The sequence below is a fragment of the Melanerpes formicivorus genome, unplaced genomic scaffold (assembly GCF_026170545.1).
Source record: "Melanerpes formicivorus ecotype bairdi unplaced genomic scaffold, bMelFor1.0.p_v2 SCAF_14, whole genome shotgun sequence".
Lineage (NCBI taxonomy): Eukaryota > Metazoa > Chordata > Aves > Piciformes > Picidae > Melanerpes > Melanerpes formicivorus.
Window position 1 is genome coordinate 19,477,205 of NW_027142366.1, and position 23,707 is coordinate 19,500,911.

Genomic DNA, 23,707 nt, shown 5'->3' on the forward strand with positions numbered 1-23,707 from the left:
AGAAGCTCCAGCAGGATGCCAAACACAAGAGCAGCAGGCAGCACTCTGCACCACCAGTGCTCCAGCCCCAGAGTGTGCCTCCCTCAGCCAGGGCTCAGCCAGGGCCCAAGCCAGGCCAGCACCAGCTGTGGGGCTGCACCTCAAAACCAGTTTTAACTGAAACAGCCCAAGTGCTCCCTGCAAATCCTCTGAGCCTCCCACCCACAGACCACAGGATTTGTCTTCAGCACACACACAGAGTTGGGCTGGAAGGGCCCTCCAGGATCATCCAGCCCCAAGCCCCTGCCACGGGCAGGGACCCCTCCCAGCAGCACAGCTTGCTCAGGGCCCCATCCAGCCTGGCCTGGAACAGCCCCAGGCAGGAGGCAGCCCTGAGGCAGCCCTGAGCCCTGGCACAGCAAATGCCCGCCCAGCACCCCCCATGCCCAGCCCTCAGGGGGTGCCTGGTGCCCATCCTCACCTCAAATGTGCCGAAGTCATCGAAGTCATCAGGGCAGGCCGGGGGCTCCTCCTCGGGGGTGTAGCCCATATCACACAGCTGGCTGTCAGGCTCTGCAGAGGGGGAGGCAGAGGAGCATCAGCACGAGGGAAGGCACAGCCCAAGCCAGGGACAGCTCTGGGAGACACAGCACAAGGACAACAACCTCCTCTGGCACAGCCCTCAGCTGTCAGCAGGGACCTCTGCTCCCAGGCATCGCAGCACCTCCTCAGGCGAAGGCTCTCGGGCAGGAGGCTCCGGCAGGGCTGGCGCCTGCAGCTCTCCCTGCCCCACCGTGGCCTCCCTGCCTTCCCCTGGCTTTTCCCCTCTCCCTGTTTCCTGCAGCCTCCCCTGCTTCTCCCGGCAGGCTCTAATCCTGCTGTGGGCAGGGAAAGCAGCTCTGTGTGACAGCCAAGTGCCATGGGAACCGCAGCGCCGGCAGCCTGCACCCAGCCTCTCCTCCTCTCCTGCTCCTCCCGGGGCCAGCCCCAGCAGCAGCCATCCTCACAGCAGCTTTGCAGGGCTATTGGCTTGGAAACCCCCCCAGTGCCTGCCCCCAGCCCCAGAATGCCTGAGCAGAGCAGAGCAGAGCAGAGCAGAGGGCATCTCTCCCAGCAGCGAGGGAGCCAGCATCAGCTGCCCCTGCTCCCCCCAGCCCCGAGCAGCGCAGCCCCCAGCCTGCAAGCACCAAACCAGGGGCAGCTGCTGCAGTCCCCAGGCAGGCTCAGAGGCTTGGAGCTGGGAATGCTGCAGCACTGGGCCCAGCTGAGGGTGAGCAGGTTGGGCAGGCAGCAGTCAGGGACTGCCCTCTGTGTCCCTCAGGATGCTGGGGGCCTCCCAGAGGGCTGGCAGAGCAGGCAGCCCTAACGCCCCCCAGGCTCCAGGCCAGGCCAAGGGGCATGCCAGTGCTGGGACTCCTGCTGCAGCCAGCCAGGGTGGGATGGGACACAGCTCCCTGAGGGGCATGGGATCATGGATTCACAGTCAGAGAGCTGCACACTGGGTTGGGTTGGAAGGGACCTTCAACAGCATCCAGCTCCAGCCCCTGCCATGGGCAGGGACCCCTCCCACCAGCACAGGCTGCTCAGGGCCTCATCCAGCCTGGTCCTGAACACCTCCAGGCAGGAGGCAGCCACAGCCTCCCTGGGCAGCCTGTGCCAGAGTCTCCCCAGCCTCACTGCCAAGGATTTCTTCCTCCTCTCCACTCTCAGTCTCCTCTCTCCCAGCTTCAGTTCTGGAATGACTCAGACTGGAAGAGACATTTAACATCATCCAGCCCAAGCCTTACCCAGCACTGCCAGGGCACCACTGAGCCCTGGCCCTCAGCACCACTGAGCCATAGCCCTCAGCACCACTGAGCCCTGGCCCTCAGCACCACTGAGCCATAGCCCTCAGCACCACAGCCACACAGCTCTGGAACCCATTGTCCTGGGCAGCCTGTTCCAGGGCTGGACAACTCTTCTGGGGAAGGAATTATTCCTCCTATCAAACTTACCCATATCCCCTGGGGCAGCTTCAGGCCATTGCCTCTTGTCCTAGGGAGCAGAGCCCAAGCCCCAGCTGGCTGCAGCCTCCTCTCAGGGAGCTGCAGAGAGCAAGGAGGTCTCCCTCAGCCTCCTCTGCTCCAGGCTCAACACCCCCAGCTCCCTCAGCTGCTCCTCCCCAGCCCTCTTCCCCAGACCCTTCCCCAGCTCTCTTGCCCTTCTCTGGCCCTGCTCCAGCTCCTCAATCTCCTTCCTGCAGTGAGGAGCCCAGAGCTGAGCCCAGCACTCAAGCTGTGGCCTCCCCAGTGCCCAGCCCAGAGGCACAATCCCTGCCCTGCTCCTGCTGCCACCCCACTGCTGCTCCAGACCAGGCTGCTGCTGCCCTTCTTGCCCCCCTGCAGAGTCCCTCTTGGTCCCAGGCAGGGCTCCCCCTGTGAGTCCATCTCCAGCTGTAAGGAAAGGTCAGTTTTGATCATGGGATCCCACACCCAGCAGGCACCCAAGGGATTAAGGCACAGCACAAAGTCAGGCTGGCAGCAACAGCCCTCCTGCTCCACCACCTCCCTAGTGCCTCCCAGCTGCCCAGCAAATGCAGGCACTGCCACCACCCCAGGAGATGCTGGAGCCACCAAGCCAGGGGGCTCAGTGGGCTGTGGAGGTGGGAGAGGGAATGTGGCAGGGAGGCAGGAGCCCTCCCCTGGGCTGGGGCTCCCAGGGCTTAGATGGGAAACCAGGACCAGGAGGAGCCAGAAGTGCTCTTGCAGGCAGCAGCAGGCAGGCTGCAGGCTGCTCCTCTTCACCGGTGATGACTTCAGTCTCTCACTGCACTCCCTGCTGCTGCCACTGGGCTGCTCTGAGCTGTGCCTCCAGCTGCTGGGGCTGCTGCCTGGCACCCACAGCAAGGCAGTGAGGTGCAGGCCACAGTGCTGCTGCCTGAGGATGTTCCTGAAGCAAGGCAGCCTCAGGCGACCTCTGACTGAGCAGCTGAGCACTGAAGGCTCCATGGGAGGCATTCTCCCTCTCCTCCAACCTTACCCTCACCCACCCTGCACAGCCCCACCTGTGGTCTGAGCCTCCCTCAGCATCCCAGCAGATGACAGCAGGCTGGGCACTGCAGGTGGCACCAGAAGGGCAGGGTCCTTCCAGAGAGACCTGGGCAAGCTGGAGAGAGGGCACCATGAGAACCTCATGAGGACCAGCAAGGCCAAGGGCAAGGTCCTGCAGCAGGGTCAGCACAGCCCCCAGTACCACCCCAGGCTGGGGGTGAAGGGCTGGGAGCAGCCCTGTGGGGAAGGCCTTGGGGGTGCTGGGGGTGCAGAGCTGGCCAGGAGCTGGCACTGAGTGCTGCCAGCCCAGCCCCAGCCTGGCCTGGGCTGCTCCCCAGCAGTGTGGGCAGCAGGGGCAGGGAGGGGATTCTGCCCCTCTGCTGTGCCTGCTGAGACCTCCCTGCAGGGCTGGGGCAGCTCTGGAGCCCTCAGCACAGCACAGGCAGGGAGCTGCTGGAGCAGGGCCAGAGGAGGCCACAGCAGTGCTGGGAGGCTGGAAGCCCTCTGCTGGGAGGCCAGGCTGGGAGGGTTGGGCTTGTGCAGCCTGCAGAGGAGAAGGCTCCAGGCAGACCTCCTGCTGGCCTTGCAGGGCTTCAAGAGGCCAGAAGAGAGCTGGGGACAAAGTGCTGAGCAGGGTCTGTTGGGCCAGGCCAAGGGGGGATGGTTTGAAGTGCAAGAGGGAGGCTGAGAGTGGAGAGAAGGAGAAATGTTTGGTGCTGAGGGTGGGGAGAGCCTGTGCCAGGCTGCCCAGAGAGGTGGAGCTGCCCCATGGCTGGCAGCAGTGCAGGGCAGGTTGGTTGGGGCTGGGAGCAGCCTGCTGTGGCTGCAGCTGTCCCTGCTGGCTGCAGGGCTTGCCCTGGGTGAGCTTGGAAGGTCCCTTCCAGCCCAAAGCAGTCTGAGAGTCTATGAGAAGAGGGAGGACCAAGGGGATGTGGACAGTGACCTGCTGGCTGCAAGCCATGGGGCACCTGCCAGCAAATCTTACCAGGAGAAGCCTCTGCCCACTTCTGGGCAAGCCAAGCAGTGCTCCTGAGAGGCAGCCCAGGTCACAGCCCTGAGGGGACAGCCAGCCCCAGCCAGCTGCAGGCTGCAGCAGCAGCCCAGGGCCAGCTGCAGAGAAGTGTTGGTGCTGTGCATGGCAGCATGCAGGGACCCAGCTCAGCTCACTGGCACACTGGTGCTGTGCCCAGGCAGGGCTCTGCCCTGGGGCATCTGCCACCCAGTAGCAGCCCTGCTGCCAGCTCTGCTCTCCACATGCCCCAGCAGAGCTCCCAGGCCTCGTCTGCAGCCCAGCTGGCAGCCCAGAGCCTGCAGCAGCAGGACTCCAACCACACAGCTGGGTCCTGGGCCCCTGCCAGGGCTTCCAGCTGCCTGATCCAAAGCCTCTGCCCAGCATGGCCAGCTAGCCCAGCTGGCCTCACTGGTGTCCACCCTGCCAGGCCATCTCCAGCACTGCTGGGGGCACCCCAGAGGAGTGCAGAGCATCCCTAAGGCAGCAGAGCCAGGCACAGGCTGCTCTTCCCTGCCTGTTCCCATCTCAGGTCTTCTCCTCCCCCTCCAAGCAGGCTCACCCAAGCTCCTGCTTTCCACAGACACCCAGAGGGATGTTCACTGCTCTGCTGGAGCTCCTCTCCTGTGAGAGAGTTGGGGTTGTGCAGGCTGGAGAGGAGAAGGCTCCCAGGAGACCTCCTTGTGGCCTTCCAGGATCTGCAGGGGGCTCCAGGAAAGCTGGGGAGGGACTTTGGAGGGGGTCAGGGAGGGATAGGACTGGGGGGGGATGGAGCAGAACTAGAAGTGGGGAGATTGAGATTGGCTGTGAGGAAGAAGTTGTTGCCCAGGAGGGTGGTGAGAGCCTGGCACAGGTTGCCCAGGGAGGTGGTGGCAGCCTCCTGCCTGGAGGTGTTTGCAGCCAGGCTGTGAGCAAGCTGCTGTGGTGTGAGGTGTCCCTGCCCATGGCAGGGGGTTGGAGCTGGCTGAGCCTTGAGCTCCCTTCCAGCCCTGCCAGCTCTGTGATTCCTTCCAAAGGGACTTGCAAAGGGAGGGTTTAGAGTCAAGGAAAGGCTTCCAGCTCCCTCCAGAAGCAGAGATTACAGGGTGTGGGCAGACCACACACAAACATTCCTGACACCAGCTGCCCCCTGCCAGCTGCTGCCCAAACCCAGCCCTGCAGCCTCCCTGGGGTGTCTCTGGGTGAGCACCAGCCTGGTTGCTCCACCTGCCAGCAGAGGGTTTCCCCCACAGCACCACACACAGAACCCTAGGGCTTGGAGGGGCCTCCAGAGATCCAACCCTGCCAGGGCAGGGCAGCCAGAACACATCCAGGGGGGTTGGAAGCTCTCCAGAGCAGGAGACTCCACAACCTCTCTGGGCAGCCTGCTCCAGGCTCTGCCACCCTCACAGGGACAAAGTTTCCCCTCTGTTCCCCTGGCAGCTCCTCTGCTCCAGCTTGCCCCCAGTGCCCTTTGTGCTGTGCTTGGCCAGCCCTGAGCAGAGCCTGGCTCCAGCCCTGAGCAGAGCCTGGCTCCAGCCCTGCACATCTTCAGCCCCAGCACTGAGGGCAGCCCTCAGGCTCCTCTGCTGCCAGCCCCAGCTGCCTCAGCCTGGCCTCACAGATGTTCCACTGCCTTCTTTAGGGCTGCACTGTACAAAGCAAGGAGAAGCCCATCTGAAAGGTCAGCTGCACCCTTGCTGCTGGAGTGGCCACCAGAAGCCATGCTCAGGAGCCAGCACTCCATGCTTCCAGCTCCTCCTGCCCCACACTAGAGAGCAGAGGCAAACAGCACCACCAGCACAGGCTGACTCCTCTGCTCCACTGCTGCCTCCCCCTCCAAAGCAGCCATATGGTGCTCTGTGTATGGGGAGAGTTGCCATGGAGAGCTTGCCTGCAAGCCTCCCAGCACCACAGGCTGCAGCAAGCTTCCAGAGGAGCCAAAAAAAGCCCCACGAGACTTGCAGAGCTCAGCTGGAGCTGCCCATGTGAGCAGCACCGAGCTCCAGGCTCAGGGCTGGGAGAGGGAAGGCTCTGCTGGCCCCACCCCCACCCCTCCCCAGCATGGTTGTGACCACAATGGGGATGCAAAAGTCCCCTCTCCCCTTGGGCCCTGTGGGCTCCCCAGCACAGGAGGGACCTGGAGCTGCTGGAGAGGAGCCAGAGGAGGCCACAGAGATGATCAGAGGCTGCAGAACCTCTGCTGTGGGCACAAGCTGAGAGAGTGGGGGCTGCTGAACTTGGAGAAGGCTGCAGGCAGACCTCAGAGCAGCCTCCCAGTAGCTGAAGGGCTCCAGGAGAGCTGGGGAGGGACTTGGGACAAGGGCTGGGAGTGCCAGGCCCAGGGCCAATGGATTTGAGCTGGGAGAGAGGAGACTGAGAGTGGAGAGGAAGAAGAAATCCTTGGCAGTGAGGCTGGGGAGACTCTGGCACAGGCTGCCCAGGGAGGCTGTGGCTGCCTCCTGCCTGGAGGTGTTCAGGACCAGGCTGGATGAGGCCCTGAGCAGCCTGTGCTGGTGGGAGGGGTCCCTGCCCAGGGCAGGGGCTGGCACTGGGGGGTCTGTGAGGTGCCTTCCAACTCAAACCAGATCACCTCCTGGCAAGCTCATGGCACTGACCACACCACTCACCTGGCAGATGGAGCTTCACCAACACAGAAGCTTTGACTCGAGTCCAGCTCTGGCCAGTCAGCCACAGCCCTTAACCTCTCTCTCTTCTGTTTCCCAGCCCCTGCTCTGTTTCCTGCTGGCTTATCCTGCACAAAATCCTGCAGCTCCCTCTAGCCCTCAGATGTCCTCTTTCTTCCCAGGGCTTTGAGAAGTCCTTGACCAAACTCTGCCATGTAAAGCCTCTGGGAGGATCCCCTCTGCCCCATCACATCTGCATGAACTCCCCCTGCTGGAGTGCTACCAGACCCCAGCAGCCTGGGGCTGGAAGGGAGCTCTGGAGCTCACCCAGCCCAAGCCCTGCTCCAGCAGGGCACCCCCAGCACCCTGCCCAGCAGCACAGTGCCCAGGGGGGGTTGGAAGCTCTCCACACCAGCAGACTCCACAACCTCTCTGGGCAGCCTGCTCCAGGCCTCCAGCAGCCTCACCCCAAACAACTTTCTCCTCCTGCTCAGCTCCAACCTCCTGCCTGACACTTTCTGCCCCTTGCTGTCCCTTCTGCTGGCCCTGGGCAGCACTCAGCAGAGCCTGGCCCCAGCCTCTTGCCCCCCACAGCTCCTTTAGCTCTTGCTGAGCATTGCTCAGCTGCCCTCTGGGGCTGCTCTTCTGCAGGCTCTCAGCCCCAGGGCTCTCAGCCTCTGCTGCTGCCAGAGCTGCTCCAGGCCCCTCAGCAGCTCTGCAGCCTGCCCTGGGCTCTCTCCAGCAGTTCTCTGTCCCTCCTGAACTGGGGAGCCCAGAACTGGACCCAGGGCTCCAGCTGTGGCCTCCACAGGACAGTGTAGAGGGGGAGCAGAAGTCCCAGGGTGCAGGAACTCCCAAAACAGCTTCAGAAGCTGCCTTCAGGAGAGAGGGTTTCAGAGCAAAGGCTCCTTGAGCAGAGAGCTGGGGGGACACAGTGACACCCAGGTCACACACAGCCACGTCTGTTGCCTTCCCAGAGGAGTGACCTAGAACAGCTGAGTCCCTCCCAGGGACTTCAGACATCTGCCTGCTCCCCCACGAGCCGAGGCAGGCTCCTGGGGCAGGGAGCAGAGCAGGCTGGGGCAGGGCAGGGACAAGCTGGGCAGCTGTGTGCATGGCACAGAGCAGCCCCAGCATGGCCAAGATGAAGTTCTGAGTGGCTTAGGAGAGGACAGCTTGGGGAAACCAAACTCCCTCAGTGGGCAGCTGCTGGAAAGCAAGTAGCCAGGCAGGGGATACAAAGTGCCAGACAGAATCATGGTCACAGAATCATTTTGGCTGCCAAAGCCCTTTCAGCTCCTCCACTCCAACCCTTCTCTACCTCTGCCCAGGCTGGGACTGAGCCATGGCCCTCAGCACCACAGCTCTGCCTCTGGGAAGCACCTCCAGGGCTGGGGATTCAGCCACCTCCCTGGGCAGCCTGCTGCAGGGTTCCAGCAGCCTCCTGCTGCAGAACTTGTTGCTCACATCCAATCTCAATCTGCTCTGCTCTCACCTCAAACCATTGCCCCTGGTCCTATCCCTGCAGGCCTTTAGGAACAGTCCCTCCCCAGCTCTCCTGGAGCCCTTCAGGTACTGGGAGGCTGCTCTGAGGTCTCCCTGGAGCCTTCTCTTCTCCAGGCTGCACAGCCCCAGCTCTCCCAGCCTGGCCCCACAGGGGAGGTTCTGCAGCCTCTGAGCATCTTGGTGGCCTCCTCTGGCCCCTCTCCAGCAGCTCCAGGTCTCTCCTGTGCTGGGGGCACAGCACTGGCTGCACATTTGCAGTGAGGTCTCAGCAGGCTACCTGCTTCCATCTTCCTCAGCTTGGGAGGCCAACCCAGCCTGGTCTGTGGTGAGGATGCAGAAGACTTTTCCCAGCTTCCTGAGTTGAGCTGAGCACTAACAATCCTCAGTGCACAGCTAACCTCCAAAGCTGGAGAAAGAGGAGCAGGCAGGGCCCCAGGCAGGGCCAGCACCCATCTGCAGCCTGCCCCCAGGCACAGCCCAGCCCCAGCCCAGGCAGCACTGCCAGCAGCAGGTGTGGCACCAAGCAGCACGCAGCAGGACCTGAGCCAGCAGAGGGGCAGTGAGGAACAACAGAAGTTGCCTCGGGCTTCTTGTCAGCCATCATCTGCAGAGCAGAGCGTGCCAAGGGCTGCCCCAAGGCTCCCAGGAGCAGTGCTCTGCTTGCCTGCTGCACATCCCACAGCAGGGGCCCCTGCAGGCCTTCATCTTCTCCTCTGCCAGAGAAACTGAGGTTTCATCTGGGTGTCACTGAGGCCTCTCCTGTCACAGAATCACACAAGCACCTGGCTGGAAAAGACTTCAAGGTGGTCAAGCCCAACCATCACCCTGCATCTGCCTGCACACAGCTCCAGAGCACAGCCCTCAGCTCCTCATCCAAACAGCTCCTGAACACCTCCAGAGCTGCTGAGCTCACCACCTCCCCAGGCAGCCTGGTCCAGTTCCAAACGCTTTCTTGCCCTTGAGGGTTGTGCAGGCCTGGCCCAGGCTGCCCAGGGCAGTGGTGCAGTCCCCAGCCCTGCAGGGGCTTCAAAGCCCTGGAGATGTGGTGCTGAGGGCCAAGGCTCAGAGGTGCCCTGGCAGTGCTGGGGGAAGGCTTGCACTGGATGGTCTTGGAGGTCTCTTCCAGCCTTAATGATCCCCATGCCCATTTGAGCTGCCCCCAGCTGCCCTTTAGCAGGCTTGGGCTGGGGGCTGAGCCTGAGCAGCCACCACCAATTTCCTTTCCTTCCTCAGGAGGCACAGATCCACAGCATGGTTGGCTTGGAAGGGATCTTGAAGACCACCCAGCTCCTGCTCCATGGGCAGGGACCCCTCCCACCAGCACAGGCTGCTCAGGGCCTCATCCAGCCTGGTCCTGAACACCTCCAGGCAGGAGGCAGCCACAGCCTCCCTGGGCAGCCTGGGCCAGAGTCTCCCCAATCTCACTGCAAAGAATTTCTTTCTCCTCTCCACTCTCAGTCTCCTCTCTCCCAACTCAAAGCCATTGGCCCTGGGCCCAGAGAGTGGTGGTGAATGGTGCCACAGCCAGCTGGCAGCCAGGCACCAGTGGTGTGCCCCAGGGATCAGTGCTGGGCCCCATCCTGTTCAATATCTTTATTGATGATCTGGATGAGGGCATTGAGTCCATCATCAATAAGTTTGCTGATGACACCAAGCTGGGGGCAGGAGTTGATCTGCTGGAGGGTAGAGAGGCTCTGCAGAGGGACCTGGACAGGCTGGGCAGATGGGCAGAGGCCAAGGGCAGGAGATTGAACACATCCAAGTGCCAGGGGCTGCACATTGGCCACAGCAACCCCAGGCAGTTCTAGAGGCTGGGGGCAGAGTGGCTGAGAGCAGCCAGGCAGAGAGGGACCTGGGGGTGCTGGTTGATGGTAGGGTGAACATGAGCCTGCAGTGTGCCCAGGGAGCCAAGAAGGCCAAGGGCATCCTGGCCTGCAGCAGGAAGAGTGTGGCCAGCAGGAGCAGGGAAGTCCTTGTGCCCTGTGCTCAGCACTGCTCAGGCCACCCCTTGAGTCCTGTGTCCAGCTCTGGGCTCCTCAGCTCAAGAAGGACATTGAGAGACTTGAAGGTGTCCAGAGAAGGGCAACAAAGCTGGGGAGGGGTCTGGGCCACAGCCCTGTGAGGAGAGGCTGAGGGAGCTGGGGTTGCTTAGCCTGGAGAAAAGGAGGCTCAGGGGAGACCTCATTGCTCTCTGCAACTCCCTGCAGGGAGGTTGGAGCCAGGTGGGGGTTGGGCTCTGCTCCCAGGCACCCAGCAGCAGAACAAGAGGACACAGTCTCACGCTGTGCCAGGGGAGGTTCAGGCTGGAGGTGAGGAGAAAGTTCTTCCCAGCAAGAGAGATTGGCCACTGGGATGTGCTGCCCAGGGAGGTGGTGGAGTCCCCATCCCTGGAGGTGTTCAGGAGGGGATTGGATGTGGCACTTGGTGCCATGGGTTAGCTGTCAGGAGCTGCTGGGTGTCAGGTTGGACTTGGTGACTTCTGAGGTCTGTTCCAACCTTACCGATTCTGTGATTCTATGTTCTCCAGACCACACCAAGCCACCCAGCCTGCTCCCCACAGCTGCCAGCAGCCAGGAAGGAGGAACCCCAATTGATGGGGATGAAAAGAGGAACAGAAGCCCAGGGTCACCATGGAGGGCTGAGGGGGGAGGGTGTCCCTCCCCCAGCACATCCCAGCTGCAACAGTCAGTGACTGCGGAGCTGAGGGGCTGTGGGTGCCGCTCAGGCTCTTCACAGCTCACAGCAGGAGCAGCTGCAGAGCTGAGGAGCAACACTTGAGGCCCCAGGCACGGCTCCCACTGCCCCCAGTCACCCACCCTCCCTGCCTGCCCCAAGGCCATGGGCGCAGCCTGCAGCCAGAGTTCAGCCTGTGAGCCCTGGGCAGCCGCAACCCAGCTCTGAGAGCGCTGCCTCTGCTTGTGGGAAGCGAACATCCTCCTGCCCAGCCCAGGGCACCTGCTGTGAAGAGGCTGCACAGAACATCGCTGCGGCTACGGTGAGAGCTGGCTCACTAACAAAGGAGCAGCAAGGGGAAGGAAGCAGCGCACTGGAGACGCGCCGGGCTGCAGGGACACGCTGGGCTGCAGGGATGCACAGGGCTGTAGGATCGCACCGGGCTGCAGGGATGCACCGGACTGCAGGGATGCACCGGGCTGCAGGGATGCACAGGGCTGCAGGGATGCACTGGGCTGCAGGGATGCACTGGACTGCAGGGATGCACAGGGCTGCAGGGATGCACTGGACTGCAGGGATGCACAGGGCTGCAGGGATGCACCGGACTGCAGGGATGCACCGGACTGCAGGGATGCACTGGGCTGCAGGGATGCACAGGGCTGCAGGGACGCACAGGGCTGCAGGGATGCAGTGGACTGCAGGGATGCACAGGGCTGCAGGGATGCACCGGACTGCAGGGATGCACAGGGCTGCAGGCATGCATAGGGCTGTAGGATCGCACCGGGCTGCAGGGATGCACAGGGCTGCAGGGATGCACCAGGCTGCAGGGATGCACAGGGCTGCAGGGACGCACAGGGCGGCAGGGATGCACAGGGCTGCAGGGATGCACAGGGCTGCAGGGACGCACAGGGCTGCAGGGATGCACAGGGCTGCAGGGACGCACAGGGCTGCAGGGACGCACAGGGCTGCAGGGATGCACAGGGCTGCAGGGACGCACAGGGCTGCAGGGACGCACAGGGCTGCAGGGACGCACTGGGCTGCAGGGACGCACAGGGCTGCAGGGACGCACTGGGCTGCAGGGACGCACAGGGCTGCAGGGACGCACAGGGCTGCAGGGATGCACCAGGCTGCAGGGACGCACAGGGCTGCAGGGATGCACAGGGCTGCAGGGATGCACAGGGCTGCAGGGACGCACTGGGCTGCAGGGACGCATAGGGCTGCAGGGATGCACCAGGCTGCAGGGACGCGCCAGAGATGCACCAGGCTGCAGAGATGAGCCGGGTTGCAGGGACGCACCAGAGATGCACCGGGCTGTAGAGATGCACCAGGTTGCAGAGACGCGCCAAGATGCAGGGATGCGCCAGGCTGCAGAAAGATATGTGCTGGGATGCATGGACGCATTAGGCTGCAGGGACATGCCGGGCTGCAGGGATGTGCCGGGCTGCAGGGATGTGCCAGGCTGCAGATGGGCTGCAGGGACGCACTAGGCTGCAGAGATGTGCCAGGCCGCAGATGGGCTGCAGGGACGCACTAGGCTGCAGAGATGTGCCAGGCTGCAGATGGGCTGCAGGGACGCACTAGGCTGCAGAGATGTGCCAGGCTGCAGACGGGCTGCAGGGATGCAGTAGGCTGCAGGGACGTGCCAGGCCGCAGATGGGCTGCAGGGAAGCACTAGGCTGCAGAGACGTGCCAGGACGCAGATGGGCTGCAGGGATGCGCTAGGCTGCAGGGACACACCGGGCTGCAGGGATGCACCGGGCTGCAGGGATGCACAGGGCTGTAGGGATGCATAGGGCTGTAGGGACGCACTGGGCTGTAGGGACGCATAGGGCTGTAGGGACGCACTGGGCTGCAGGGATGCATAGGGCTGTAGGGACGCGCCGGGCTGCAGGGATGCGCCGGGCTGCAGGGATGCGCTGGAGACACACTGGGCTGCAGGGATGCAGCAGAGATGCACCGGGGTACAGAGACACACCGGGCTGCAGAGATGCACTGGAGATGTGCTGGGCTGCAGGGACACGCTGGACGCAGGGACGCATAGGGCTGTAGGGACGCACAGGGCTGCAGGGACGCACTGGGCTGATGGGATGCACTGGGCTGCAGGGATGCACTGGGCTGTAGAGATGCACTGGGATGCAGAGACGCACTGGGCGGCACGGACGTGCCAGGCTGCAGAGAGAGATGTGCTGGGCTGCAGAGACGCGCTGGGCTGAAGGGACGTGCTGGGCTGAAGGTTCACACTGGGCTGCAGTGACACGTCAGAGATGCACTGGGCTGGAGATGCACCGGCAGCAGGGATGCGCCACAGACTCACTGAGCTGCAGGGATGCACCAGAGATGCACCAGCTGCAGGGACGCGCCAGGGACGTGCCAGAGAGGCGCCGGGCTGCAGGGATGCGCCAGAGATGCACCGGGCTGCAGGGACGGGCCAGAGATGTAACGGGCTGCAGGGATGTGCCAGAGACACACCAGGCTGCAGGGACGGGCCAGAGATGTACCAGGCTGCAGGGACGCGCCAGAGACGCACCGGGCTGCAGGGACAGGCCAGAGATGTACCGGGCTGCAGGGACGTGCCAGAGACACACGAGGCTGCAGGGACGGGCCAGAGACGTACCAGGCTGCAGGGATGCGCCAGAGACGCACCGGGCTGCAGGGACAGGCCAGAGATGTACCGGGCTGCAGGGACGCGCCAGATACCCGCCAGGCTGCAGGGACGCGCCAGGCTGCAGGGATGCGCCAAGCTGCAGGGACACACCAGGCTGCAGGGACGCACTGGGCTGTGGGGACACGCCGAGCTGAAGGGATGCGCAAGAGACGCACTGGGCTGCAGACACGCACTGGGCTGCAGGGATGCGCCGGGTTGCAGGGACACGCCGGAGACGCACCGGGCTGCAGAGATGAGCCGGGTTGCAGGGACGCACCAGAGATGCACCGGGCTGCAGAGATGAGCCGGGTTGCAGGGACGCGCCAGAGATGCACCGGGCTGCAGAGATGCACCGGGTTGCAAAGACGCGTCAACATGCAGGGATGCGCCAGGCTGCAGAAAGAGATGTGCTGGGATGCATGGACGCATTAGGCTGCAGGGACATGCCGGGCTGCAGGGATGCACTAGGCTGCAGAGATGTGCCAGGCCGCAGATGGGCTGCAGGGATGCACTAGGCTGCAGGGACATGCCGGGCTGCAGGGATGCACTAGGCTGCAGAGATGTGCCAGGCCGCAGATGGGCTGCAGGGACGCACTAGGCTGCAGGGACATGCCGGGCTGCAGGGATGCACTAGGCTGCAGAGATGTGCCAGGCCGCAGATGGGCTGCAGGGACGCACTAGGCTGCAGGGATGCACTAGGCTGCAGGGACGTGCCAGGCTGCAGATTGGCTGCAGGGACGCACTAGGCTGCAGGGACGCACTAGGCTGCAGGGACGCACTAGGCTGCAGGGACGCACTGGGCTGCACGGACGTGCCAGGCTGCAGAGAAAGATGTGCTGGGCTGCAGAGACGCGCTGGGCTGAAGGGACGTGCTGGGCTGAAGGTTCGCACCGGGCTGCAGTGACACGTCAGAGATGCACCGGGCTGGAGATGCACCGGCAGCGGGGATGCGCCACAGACGCACTGAGCTGCAGGGATGCACCAGAGATGCACCAGCTGCAGGGACGCGCCAGGGATGCGCTGGGCTGCAGGGATGCACCAGAGACGCGCTGGGCTGCAGGGACACGCCAGAGACGTGCAGGGCTGCAGGGACGCACCAGGGATGCACCAGATATGTACCGGGCTGCAGGGATGTGCCAGAGACTCGCCGGGCTGCAGGGACGCGCCAGAGATGCACCGGGCTGCAGGGATGCACCAGAGACGCACCGGGCTGCAGGGACGGGCCAGAGATGTACCGGGCTGCAGGGACGCGCCAGAGATGCACCGGGCTGCAGAGACGGGCCAGAGTTGTACCGGGCTGCAGGGACGTGCCAGAGATGCACCAGGCTGCAGAGACGTGCCAGGCCGCAGATGGGCTGCAGGGACGCACTAGGCTGCAGGGACGTGCCAGGCCACAGATGGGCTGCAGGGACGCACTAGGCTGCAGGGACGTGCCAGGCTGCAGACGGGCTGCAGGGACGCACTGGGCTGCAGGGACGTGCCAGGCTGCAGACGGGCTGCAGGGACGCACTGGGCTGCAGGGACGCACTAGGCTGCAGGGACGCACTAGGCTGCAGGGACGCACTAGGCTGCAGGGACGTGCCAGGCTGCAGATGGGTTGCAGGGATGCACTAGGCTGCAGGGATGCACTAGGCTGCAGGGATGCACTAGGCTGCAGAGATGTGCCAGGCCACAGATGGGCTGCAGGGACTCACCAGGCTGCATTTATTTATCCTCTCAGGCTCTCTTTCAAACCAAACCAGTCTGAACATTTCCCTTCTGTTCTCAAACCAGGCCAACCGTCCTGCACTCTGAACATTGCATTTGGTAACACAAATTCCAAACCACTGTTGCATTTGTAACAGACCCTCTCCAGAATGCAAGCATTAAACAGCAGAGCCTCAAGGTGGTGCTGCACAACAGGGCCTCAAGGTGGTGCTGCACAGCAGAGCCTAAAGCTGCTGCTGCACACCAGAGCCTAAAACTGGTGCTCCACACCAGGGCCCAAAGCTGCAACTCCTCAGCAGCACACAGCTGCAGCTCCTCAGCAGTAGTCAGATGTTCTGCTCTCACCTTCCATCTCTCCTCTGCTCATGGAGTCAGCAAAGCTGCCCAGGAGCATCCTGAGCCTGCAGCCCCCAGCCCCAATGTGCTCAGAGCTGGGCACACAGCTGGGTATGACCAACAAGGTGGCATTTGGAGAGGTCCTGTGGCTGTGCCCTTGGCTCAGGAGGTGTGACAGAGGCTGTGTCTGATGGGCACCGGAGCAGCAGCCCCTTTGGGGCAGGGCTTGCAGCTGTGCAGCACTCTGGGTCCCTGGGGCAGGATTGAGTTTTCTTCTGCAGGCTGTGGGATGGAGGATGAGAGCAAAGCCCCAGTGTCATCTGCCCAGTGCAGCCTGCTGTGGAAGGGCAGCAGGGGAACACAGGAGGTCCCCAGCAGGAAGGCACAGAGTGAGGAAGGTCTGAGCTGCTGTGGGCCCCCTGTTACAGATGCCTCTGCAGCAGAGGGCTGGAGGGGAGCTCAGCCCCCACCACTGCAGCTCTCCTCCATCCTAGCCCAGGGCACACAGCCCTCAGTGCCCATCCCCTGCGGGCAGGGAGGCTTCCACACACTCAGCAGGCAACCTCCCCAGAGCCACAGACTGCCCCGGGCTGGAAGGGACCCCCCGAGGGCATCTTGCCCAAGCCTCCTGCAGGCAGCAGGGACTCCTGGGCTGCAGGGACTCCTGGGCTGCAGGGACAGGGGCTCCAGGGGCAGGCCCAGCGCTTCCCAAGCCTGTCAGCAGCAGCCAGGCAAGAGCCAAAGCAAGCTCAGCGCCTCCCCGGGAGGCTTGGCCGCCCCTGTGCCCGGCAGGAGGGCTCAGGGCCAAGGAGCAGGTGGGCTCTGCACTGAAGCAGCAGAGCCACGGTGCTGCCGGCTCCTCCCTGCACCCCCAGGGCCCAGGAGCTGCCAGCAGCAGCACTCCAAAGGACAAGTGGGGGAGGGATTCTTTTTTCCCTCTTTTTTCAGGTCTATCTAAATTTTAAATGGGAGATTTAAGTCTTCCCTGGCTCCAGGGGCTGGAGGAACACTCATCCCCCTAAATCCCTTATCCCCAGCAGCAGCACACACAGAGCTGTGCCAGGGCTGAGCAAGGAGCAATGCAGGAGACATAATCAGAGCAATTCTGCTGCTATTCTTGCTGGTGACTCAAGCTCCAGTCCCCATCCAGGGCAGTCCCCATCCCCCGTGGCAGCTGTCCAGAGGCATCTGTCCTACCTTCAGCCATCAAAGGAGCTGGCTCCCTAAGCGCTGCGGGGCTGGAGGCAGGGCCAGGGAGAGGCAGGAGCAGCAGGGAAGCCTTCACTGCAGCAATGCTGCACGGAGAAAGAGCTCAGCAGAGCTGGGGAGAACGTAGGAAGTGCTCCCAGCAGTGCCAGATAGTCCTGAGCTGAGCAAACGTGCCCAGGGAGCTGCTCCTTCCATCTGCTGAGCTCCAGCAGGGACCTGCCTTGTAAAAAGCAAATGCCCTGAGTATGAAGCTGGCTCTGGGTCACCCCTGACAAACTGTGCTTAGATGTCACCAGCAGCCTGCTGCAAACAGCCCCAGGGTCCCACAGCAGGCTGGGAGACAGTCAAGGTGCACACAAACAGCTCCCAAACTGATTCCCTCACACAGACCCCAGCCAGGAACCAAGCTTTGGCTTCTGGACAGCTCCCCTGCAAGGGAAGCTTCCCTTCAGCACAGCTAAAGCCATCTGCAATGCAGAGTCCATGGTCTGCAGACCCCACACCCCCAGACAGACCCACCCCTGCTTTATGTTCCCAGGCAGAGCCAGCCCCCAGAACAGCCTGAGCGCTCCAACAGGGCCAGCAGGGATCTGTGCCACCAGGGCACAGCCAGCCTGGTGACAGAGAGGAGCTGGGAGCCAGCAGCTGCTCCCCAGCAGGCTCAGACAGGCACTGAGCAGCTGATGGCTCCTGAGCTGTGAGCTCAGAGCTGTCACCTCAGCACCAGCAGAGCCAGAGGCAGCACAGCCCCGGGAGCAGGGGAAGACTGAGCCGGGCTGGGAGCACAGCCTGCATGTGGTGAGCACCAGGACAGCAGCATGGCCCTGAGCTCACTGCCCTGGGCTGCAGCAAGCAGAGTGTGGCCAGCGGGGCAAGAGAGCTTCTCCTCCCCTCTACTCTGCCCTGCCTTAAGAAGGCCACAGCTGGAGTCCAGGGTCCAGCTCTGGGCTCCCCAGCTCAGGAGAGTCAGAGAACTGCTGGAGAGAGCCCAGGGCAGGCTGCAGAGCTGCTGAGGGGCCTGGAGCAGCTCTGGGAGCAGCAAAGGCTGAGAGCCCTGGGGCTGAGAGCCTGCAGAAGAGCAGCCCCAGAGGGCAGCTGAGCAATGCTCAGCAAGAGCTAAAGGAGCTGTGGGGGGCAAGAGGCTGGGGCCAGGCTCTGCTGAGTGCTGCCCAGGGCCAGCAGAAGGGACAGCAAGGGGCAGAAAGTGTCAGGCAGGAGGTTGGAGCTGAGCAGGAGGAGAAAGTTGTTTGGGGTGAGGCTGCTGGAGGCCTGGAGCAGGCTGCCCAGAGAGGTTGTGGAGTCTGCTGGTGTGGAGAGCTTCCAACCCCCCCTGGGCACTGTGCTGCTGGGCAGGGTGCTGGGGGTGCCCTGCTGGAGCAGGGCTTGGGTGGGGGAGCTCCAGGGCTCCCTGGCACTGTGTGGCTGTGAGCTGGTAGGATGCACTGCTCCCAGCCTCCATACCAGGGCAGCCCTGCCCCCAGCCAGTCCCTGCTGTGCTGCTCCACACCCTGCACCCACCCCAGCTCCACACTTCTGCCCTCAGCCTGTCCCCTGGGAACCCCTCAGACACCTTTGGGAGGCTGAATGTGCTCCTCCTGCTCCAGGTCTCTTCCCAGCCCCACAGGGCATCTCCACTCAGCTTGCCCTTTGGGCATGGTGCCCGCCCACCCCCCAACACTGGCACTGCCAGGGGCTCCCCCAGCCTTGCTCCCCCCACAGTGCTGCCAGCTGCTGCTGCCCCTGCAAGCAGGAGCTCTTCCAGCCTCAGGGCTGGGGGCTGTCCCTGAAGCTGGGTTTGCCATCCTCCCAGAGGCAAAGACCTTTGAGCTGAGGCATCTGAACAAAGCTTTGACTCTTTCCACCCTCGGGCCCTGCCCTGAGCTCTTGACCACATCCCAGTGCGGGCACTGTCTGTCCCAGCACACAGGGGCCCTTTGTTCAGGGATCAGAAGCTCGGGCAGAAGGGATGGAAGAGGCCAGGAGCTCCAGGAATGCAGCTTCCCCTGCCTGGCACGGCCCTGCTTGGCCAGCAGCACTCCCTCTGGGAGCAGGGGGGAGCTGCAGGGGGCCATTCCCAGGGGATTGCCTTTGGAAGGCAGCTGTGCCAGATGTTGCAGCCCAGAGCATGGCTGGGGCACGACTGGGGTGAGCCTGGGGGCAGGCAGGGGGCTGCAAGGCAGGAGAGCAAACCTGCCCTGCTGAGTGCAGAGAGGCTGCTGGGGAGCAAGCAGGGGCTGAGGCTCCAAGGGCTTTAAGCAGCCTGCAAAGGACATCCCAGGGGTGGGCACAGCCCAGGCCAGCAGCCAGCTCAGGGCAGCACTGCCCACACGTAGTGTTTGCCACCCAAAGGCCTCCAGCAGCTGCTGCAGCACACACAGCAGGCATGGGGCAGGCCCCTGGGGTCAGGCTGAAGGCCATGGAGATGAGCAGAGGCTGCAGAACCTCCCCTGTGGGGCCAGGCTGGGAGAGCTGGGGCTGTGCAGCCTGCAGAAGAGAAGGCTGCAGGCAGACCTCAGAGCAGCTTCCAGTGCCTGAAGGGCTCCAGGAGAGCTGGGGAGGGACTTGGGACAAGGGCTGGGGGTGCCAGGCCCAGGGCCAATGGCTTTGAGCTGGGAGAGAGGAGACTGAGAGTGGAGAGGAGGAAGAAATCCTTTGCAGTGAGGCTGGGGAGACTCTGGCACAGGCTGCCCAGGGAGGCTGTGGCTGCCTCCTGCCTGGAGGTGTTCAGGACCAGGCTGGATGAGGCCCTGAGCAGCCTGTGCTGGTGGGAGGGGTCCCTGCCTGTGGCAGGGGCTGGAGCTGGGGGATCTCTGAGGTCCCTTCCAACCTGAGCCATTCTATCACTCTGTGACTCTCACCAGCCCCTGTCCCTCAGTCAGGTCCTCACCAAGCAGAGACTCCTGCTCCTGCCCTGAGCTCCCCAAGTGCTTGAGCAGAGCCCCTCAAACCATGCTGCTCACAGGACCTGCAGGTTGCAGGCATGCAGCACCCATTGGCTCTCCCCAGTTCTCTGCCCCCTGGCCTGTCCCTGGGCACCACTGACAAGAGCCTGGCCCCAGCCTCCTGCCCCCCACCCCTCAGATCTTTATAGGCATTGCTCAGATCCCCTCCCAGCCTTCTCCTCCAACAGCCCCAAGGCTCTCAGCCTTTCCCCAGAGCAGAGATGGTGCAGTCCCTTCATCCCAGGGCCAAGGGGCAGAAAGTGTCAGGCAGGAGGTTGGAGCTGAGCAGGAGGAGAAAGTTGTTTGGGGTGAGGCTGCTGGAGGCCTGGAGCAGGCTGCCCAGAGAGGTTGTGGAGTCTGCTGGTGTGGAGAGCTTCCAACCCCCCCTGGGCACTGTGCTGCTGGGCAGGGTGCTGGGGGTGCCCTGCTGGGGCAGGGCTTGGGTGGGGGAGCTCCAGAGCTCCCTTCCAGCCCCAGGCTGCTGGGCTCTGGGATTTACAGAGATACTTCTTAGTTCCCTTCACAAGAGAGAATCTTCCAGCAGGCCTTCCCTCAGTGGCTGCAGGCAGCTGCAGAGTCACAGGGAATGCAGCAGAACTCTTCTAAGAATAGGCCCCAGCTAATTAAGCAAACCTCATTAAGAGGGGCAGGCAGCAGCAAGCACAGCCTCTCCTTTCCTCACACAGGGCTGATCCATGCAGCCCCTGAGAACTGCTGAGCTCTGAGACTCCCAGAAGCTCTCCCTGTGCCCTGCCCTGGCTCTGTCCAGCACAGCACAGGAGAGCTCTGCCCCTCCTGCCCACCCTGACAAACACCAACCAACCTCCTCCCAGCTCCACAGCTCAGGCCTTGGCTGGAGCTGCTGTTTCCATCCAGGTACCACCACACCACTGAATTATTGAAGAGAAACACAAACCAGAGCTCTGCTCCAGCAGCCAGGGATTACTAATTAATAGTCTGCTGCACCTCCTCCTGCTCCAGGAGAGCTGGGAGGCAGCTGCAACAGCCCCCAAGGCTGGGGGTGCCATCAAACACCACAGTCCTGAGCAGGAAGAAGCTGGAGTGGGGAGCACAAGGAGGGACAGCTGGCAGCAAGGCAGGAGCCACTTGGAGGCTTTTCCACTCATGGACCAACAGAGTTGGTGTAGGAATCACAAGCTCCTGCCCTTGGGTCACAACCACCCCAGGAAGGCTCCAGGCTGGGGGCAGAGTGGCTGCAAAGTGCCCAGCAGAGAAGGCCCTGGGGGTGCTGGGTGCCAGCAGCTGGAGAGGAGCCAGGGGGTGCCCAGGGGGGCAAGAAGGGCAGCAGCAGCCTGGGCTGGAGCAGCAGTGGGGTGGCAGCAGGAGCAGGGCAGGGATTGTGCCTCTGGGCTGGGCACTGGGGAGGCCACAGCTTGAGTGCTGGGTTGAGCTCTGGGCTCCTCACTGCAGGAAGGAGATTGAGGAGCTGGAGCAGGGCCAGAGAAGGGCAAGAGAGCTGGGGAAGGGTCTGGGGAAGAGGGCTGGGGAGGAGCAGCTGAGGGAGCTGGGGGTGTTGAGCCTGGAGAAGAGGAGGCTGAGGGAGACCTCCTTGCTCTCTGCAGCTCCCTGAGAGGAGGCTGCAGCCAGCTGGGGCTTGGGCTCTGCTCCCAAGGAACCAGGACCAGGACAAGAGGCAATGGCCTCAAGCTGCCCCAGGGCAGGTTTGGGTTGGCCATGAGGAACAATTTCTTCCCCTTGAGGGCTGTCCAGGCCTGGCCCAGGCTGCTCAGGGCAGTGGTCCAGTCCCCATGGCTGGAGGGGCTTCAGAGCTGTGTGGCTGTGGTGCTGAGGGCCAGGGCTCAGGGGTGCTGAGGGCCAGGGCTCAGGGGTGCTGAGGGCCAGGGCTCAGTGGTGCTGAGGGCCAGGGCTCAGTGACCTCGGAGGTCTCTTGCAGCCTGACTCCAGGGGCAGCCAGGGGAGACTGCAGGCTCCCTGCTGCAGGGGCTGAGCTCAGCACTGCTGCTCACTGCTCACTAGCCTGGGATGAGCACTGCTGGCTGCACACTCAGCACTGCAGCTGCTCAGCAGGAGCTGCCAAGACTCTCAGAGCCTGCCCTCAGCACCAGACTTGCCCTAGAGTGACCCTCCCAGGTTAAAGATGAATCCTGACCTGACTGAGCAGCAGCTCTTCCTCAGCCAGGGCATCCAAAGCCAGCCAGGAACAGCCTCACCCTGCACCCAGCTGCTGCTCTGGATGTGCTCACAAGGCCATGGAGAGCAGCAGGGTGTGGAGACTGGCACAGGCTGCCCAGGGCTGGAGCTGGATGATCCTGAAGGTCCCTTCCAACCCAAACCATTCTGTGCATCAGAGATGGGGATGGCCTCAGGGCTGTTCCAAGGGCTGCAGCCAGCAGGGAGCTCCTGCTGCTGAATGTGCTGCTGGAGAGCAATCATTTGAGTGAGGTGACCCAAACAGCTGAAGGCACAGAGCGTGGAGTGAAGGCCTCAGGAAGGCTCTGAGGCTGGAAGCCCTCTGCTGGGAGGCCAGGCTGGGAGGGTTGGGGTTGTGCAGCCTGCAGAGGAGAAGGCTCCAGGGAGACCTCCTGGGGGCCTTGCAGAGCTTCAAGAGGCCAGAAGAGAGCTGGGGACAGAGTGCTGAGCAGGGCCTGTTGGGCCAGGCCAAGGGGGGATGGTTTGAAGTGCAAGAGGGAGGCTGAGAGTGGAGAGAAGGAGAAATGTTTGGTGCTGAGGGTGGGGAGAGCCTGTGCCAGGCTGCCCAGAGAGGTGGAGCTGCCCCATGGCTGGCAGCAGTGCAGGGCAGGTTGGTTGGGGCTGGGAGCAGCCTGCTGTGGCTGCAGCTGTCCCTGCAGGGCTTGCCCTGGGTGAGCTTGGAAGGTCCCTTCCAGCCCAAAGCAGTCCATGAGCCTGTGACAAATGCCCAGCATTCAGAAGATATTTCCACTGACTCAGACAGCCAGACAGACAGAGAGCTCCAGCAGGGTGTCAGGCAGGAGTCACTGCTCTGCCAGCACAGCAGAGCCCCACAGAGCAGGGGTGAGAGCAGAGCAGACCAGAAGGGGCTGTCCCTCAGTGGCTTCTGCACTTCCAGCACACATGCTGGGCCACCTCTGGGACCTGGAAAGGTTGGACCAGATGATCCTTGGGGATCCAGCCTGGCCTTCTGGGATATGCTCAGGATGGAGAGCACACAACCACCTCCACAGCTGCTGTCCCACCCTGGTGAGCTCCACACTTGCACCAGCTGCCCCCTGCCCAGCAGAGCAGTGCCTTCCAGCCCCACAGCCAGCCTGCTCTCACCAAGCAGCTTCCACTGCTGCCTGCAGCACAGCAGCAAACTCACCTCCATTCCTGATAGCTCTGATCCCTCGATGGAAATCTTCAAAGCTGATGACTCCAAGCCCACTGGGATCCAGGTACTTTGTTAGGTCCTTCACCTGCAACCACCAAAGAGCCACATTGCTGCCAGAGCCCTTCCAGCAGAGAAACACCTGGGCTGCACAGCCAGAACCCCTGGGCTGCAGACACTGAACCTGCTTACACCAGGCTGGGTGGCAGTGTTGGGTGCCAGAGTTGATCTGCTGCAGGGCAGGAGGCTGTGCAGAGGGCCCTGGCCAGGCTGCAGCCATGGCTGAGGCCAAGGGGATGAGGTTCAACAAGGCCAAGGGCTGGGTCCTGCCCTTGGGTCACAACCACCCCAGGAAGGCTCCAGCCTGGGGGCAGAGTGGCTGCAAAGTGCCCAGCAGAGAAGGCCCTGGGGGTGCTGGGGGCCAGCAGCTGGAGAGGAGCCAGGGGGTGCCCAGGGGGGCAAGAAGGGCAGCAGCAGCCTGGCCTGGAGCAGCAGGGGGGTGGCAGCAGGAGCAGGGCAGGGATTGTGCCTCTGGGCTGGGCACTGGGGAGGCCACAGCTTGAGTGCTGGGTTCAGCTCTGGGCTCCTCACTGCAGGAAGGAGATTGAGGAGCTGGAGCAGGGCCAGAGAAGGGCAAGAGAGCTGGGGAAGGGTCTGGGGAAGAGGGCTGGGGAGGAGCAGCTGAGGGAGCTGGGGGTGTTGAGCCTGGAGCAGAGGAGGCTGAGGGAAACCTCCTTGC

General features: G+C 63.1%; 1 protein-coding gene across 1 annotated transcript in view; it reads right to left on the reverse strand.

Moving 5' to 3' along the window:
• RAB11FIP3 (RAB11 family interacting protein 3) overlaps positions 1 to 23,707 on the reverse strand; it is a 107,890-nt gene that overhangs the window by 61,287 nt on the left and 22,896 nt on the right. Inside the window, 2 exon segments of the mRNA XM_068147326.1 lie at positions 461 to 552; positions 22,963 to 23,056. Coding sequence (XP_068003427.1) covers positions 461 to 552; positions 22,963 to 23,056 — 186 coding nt within the window.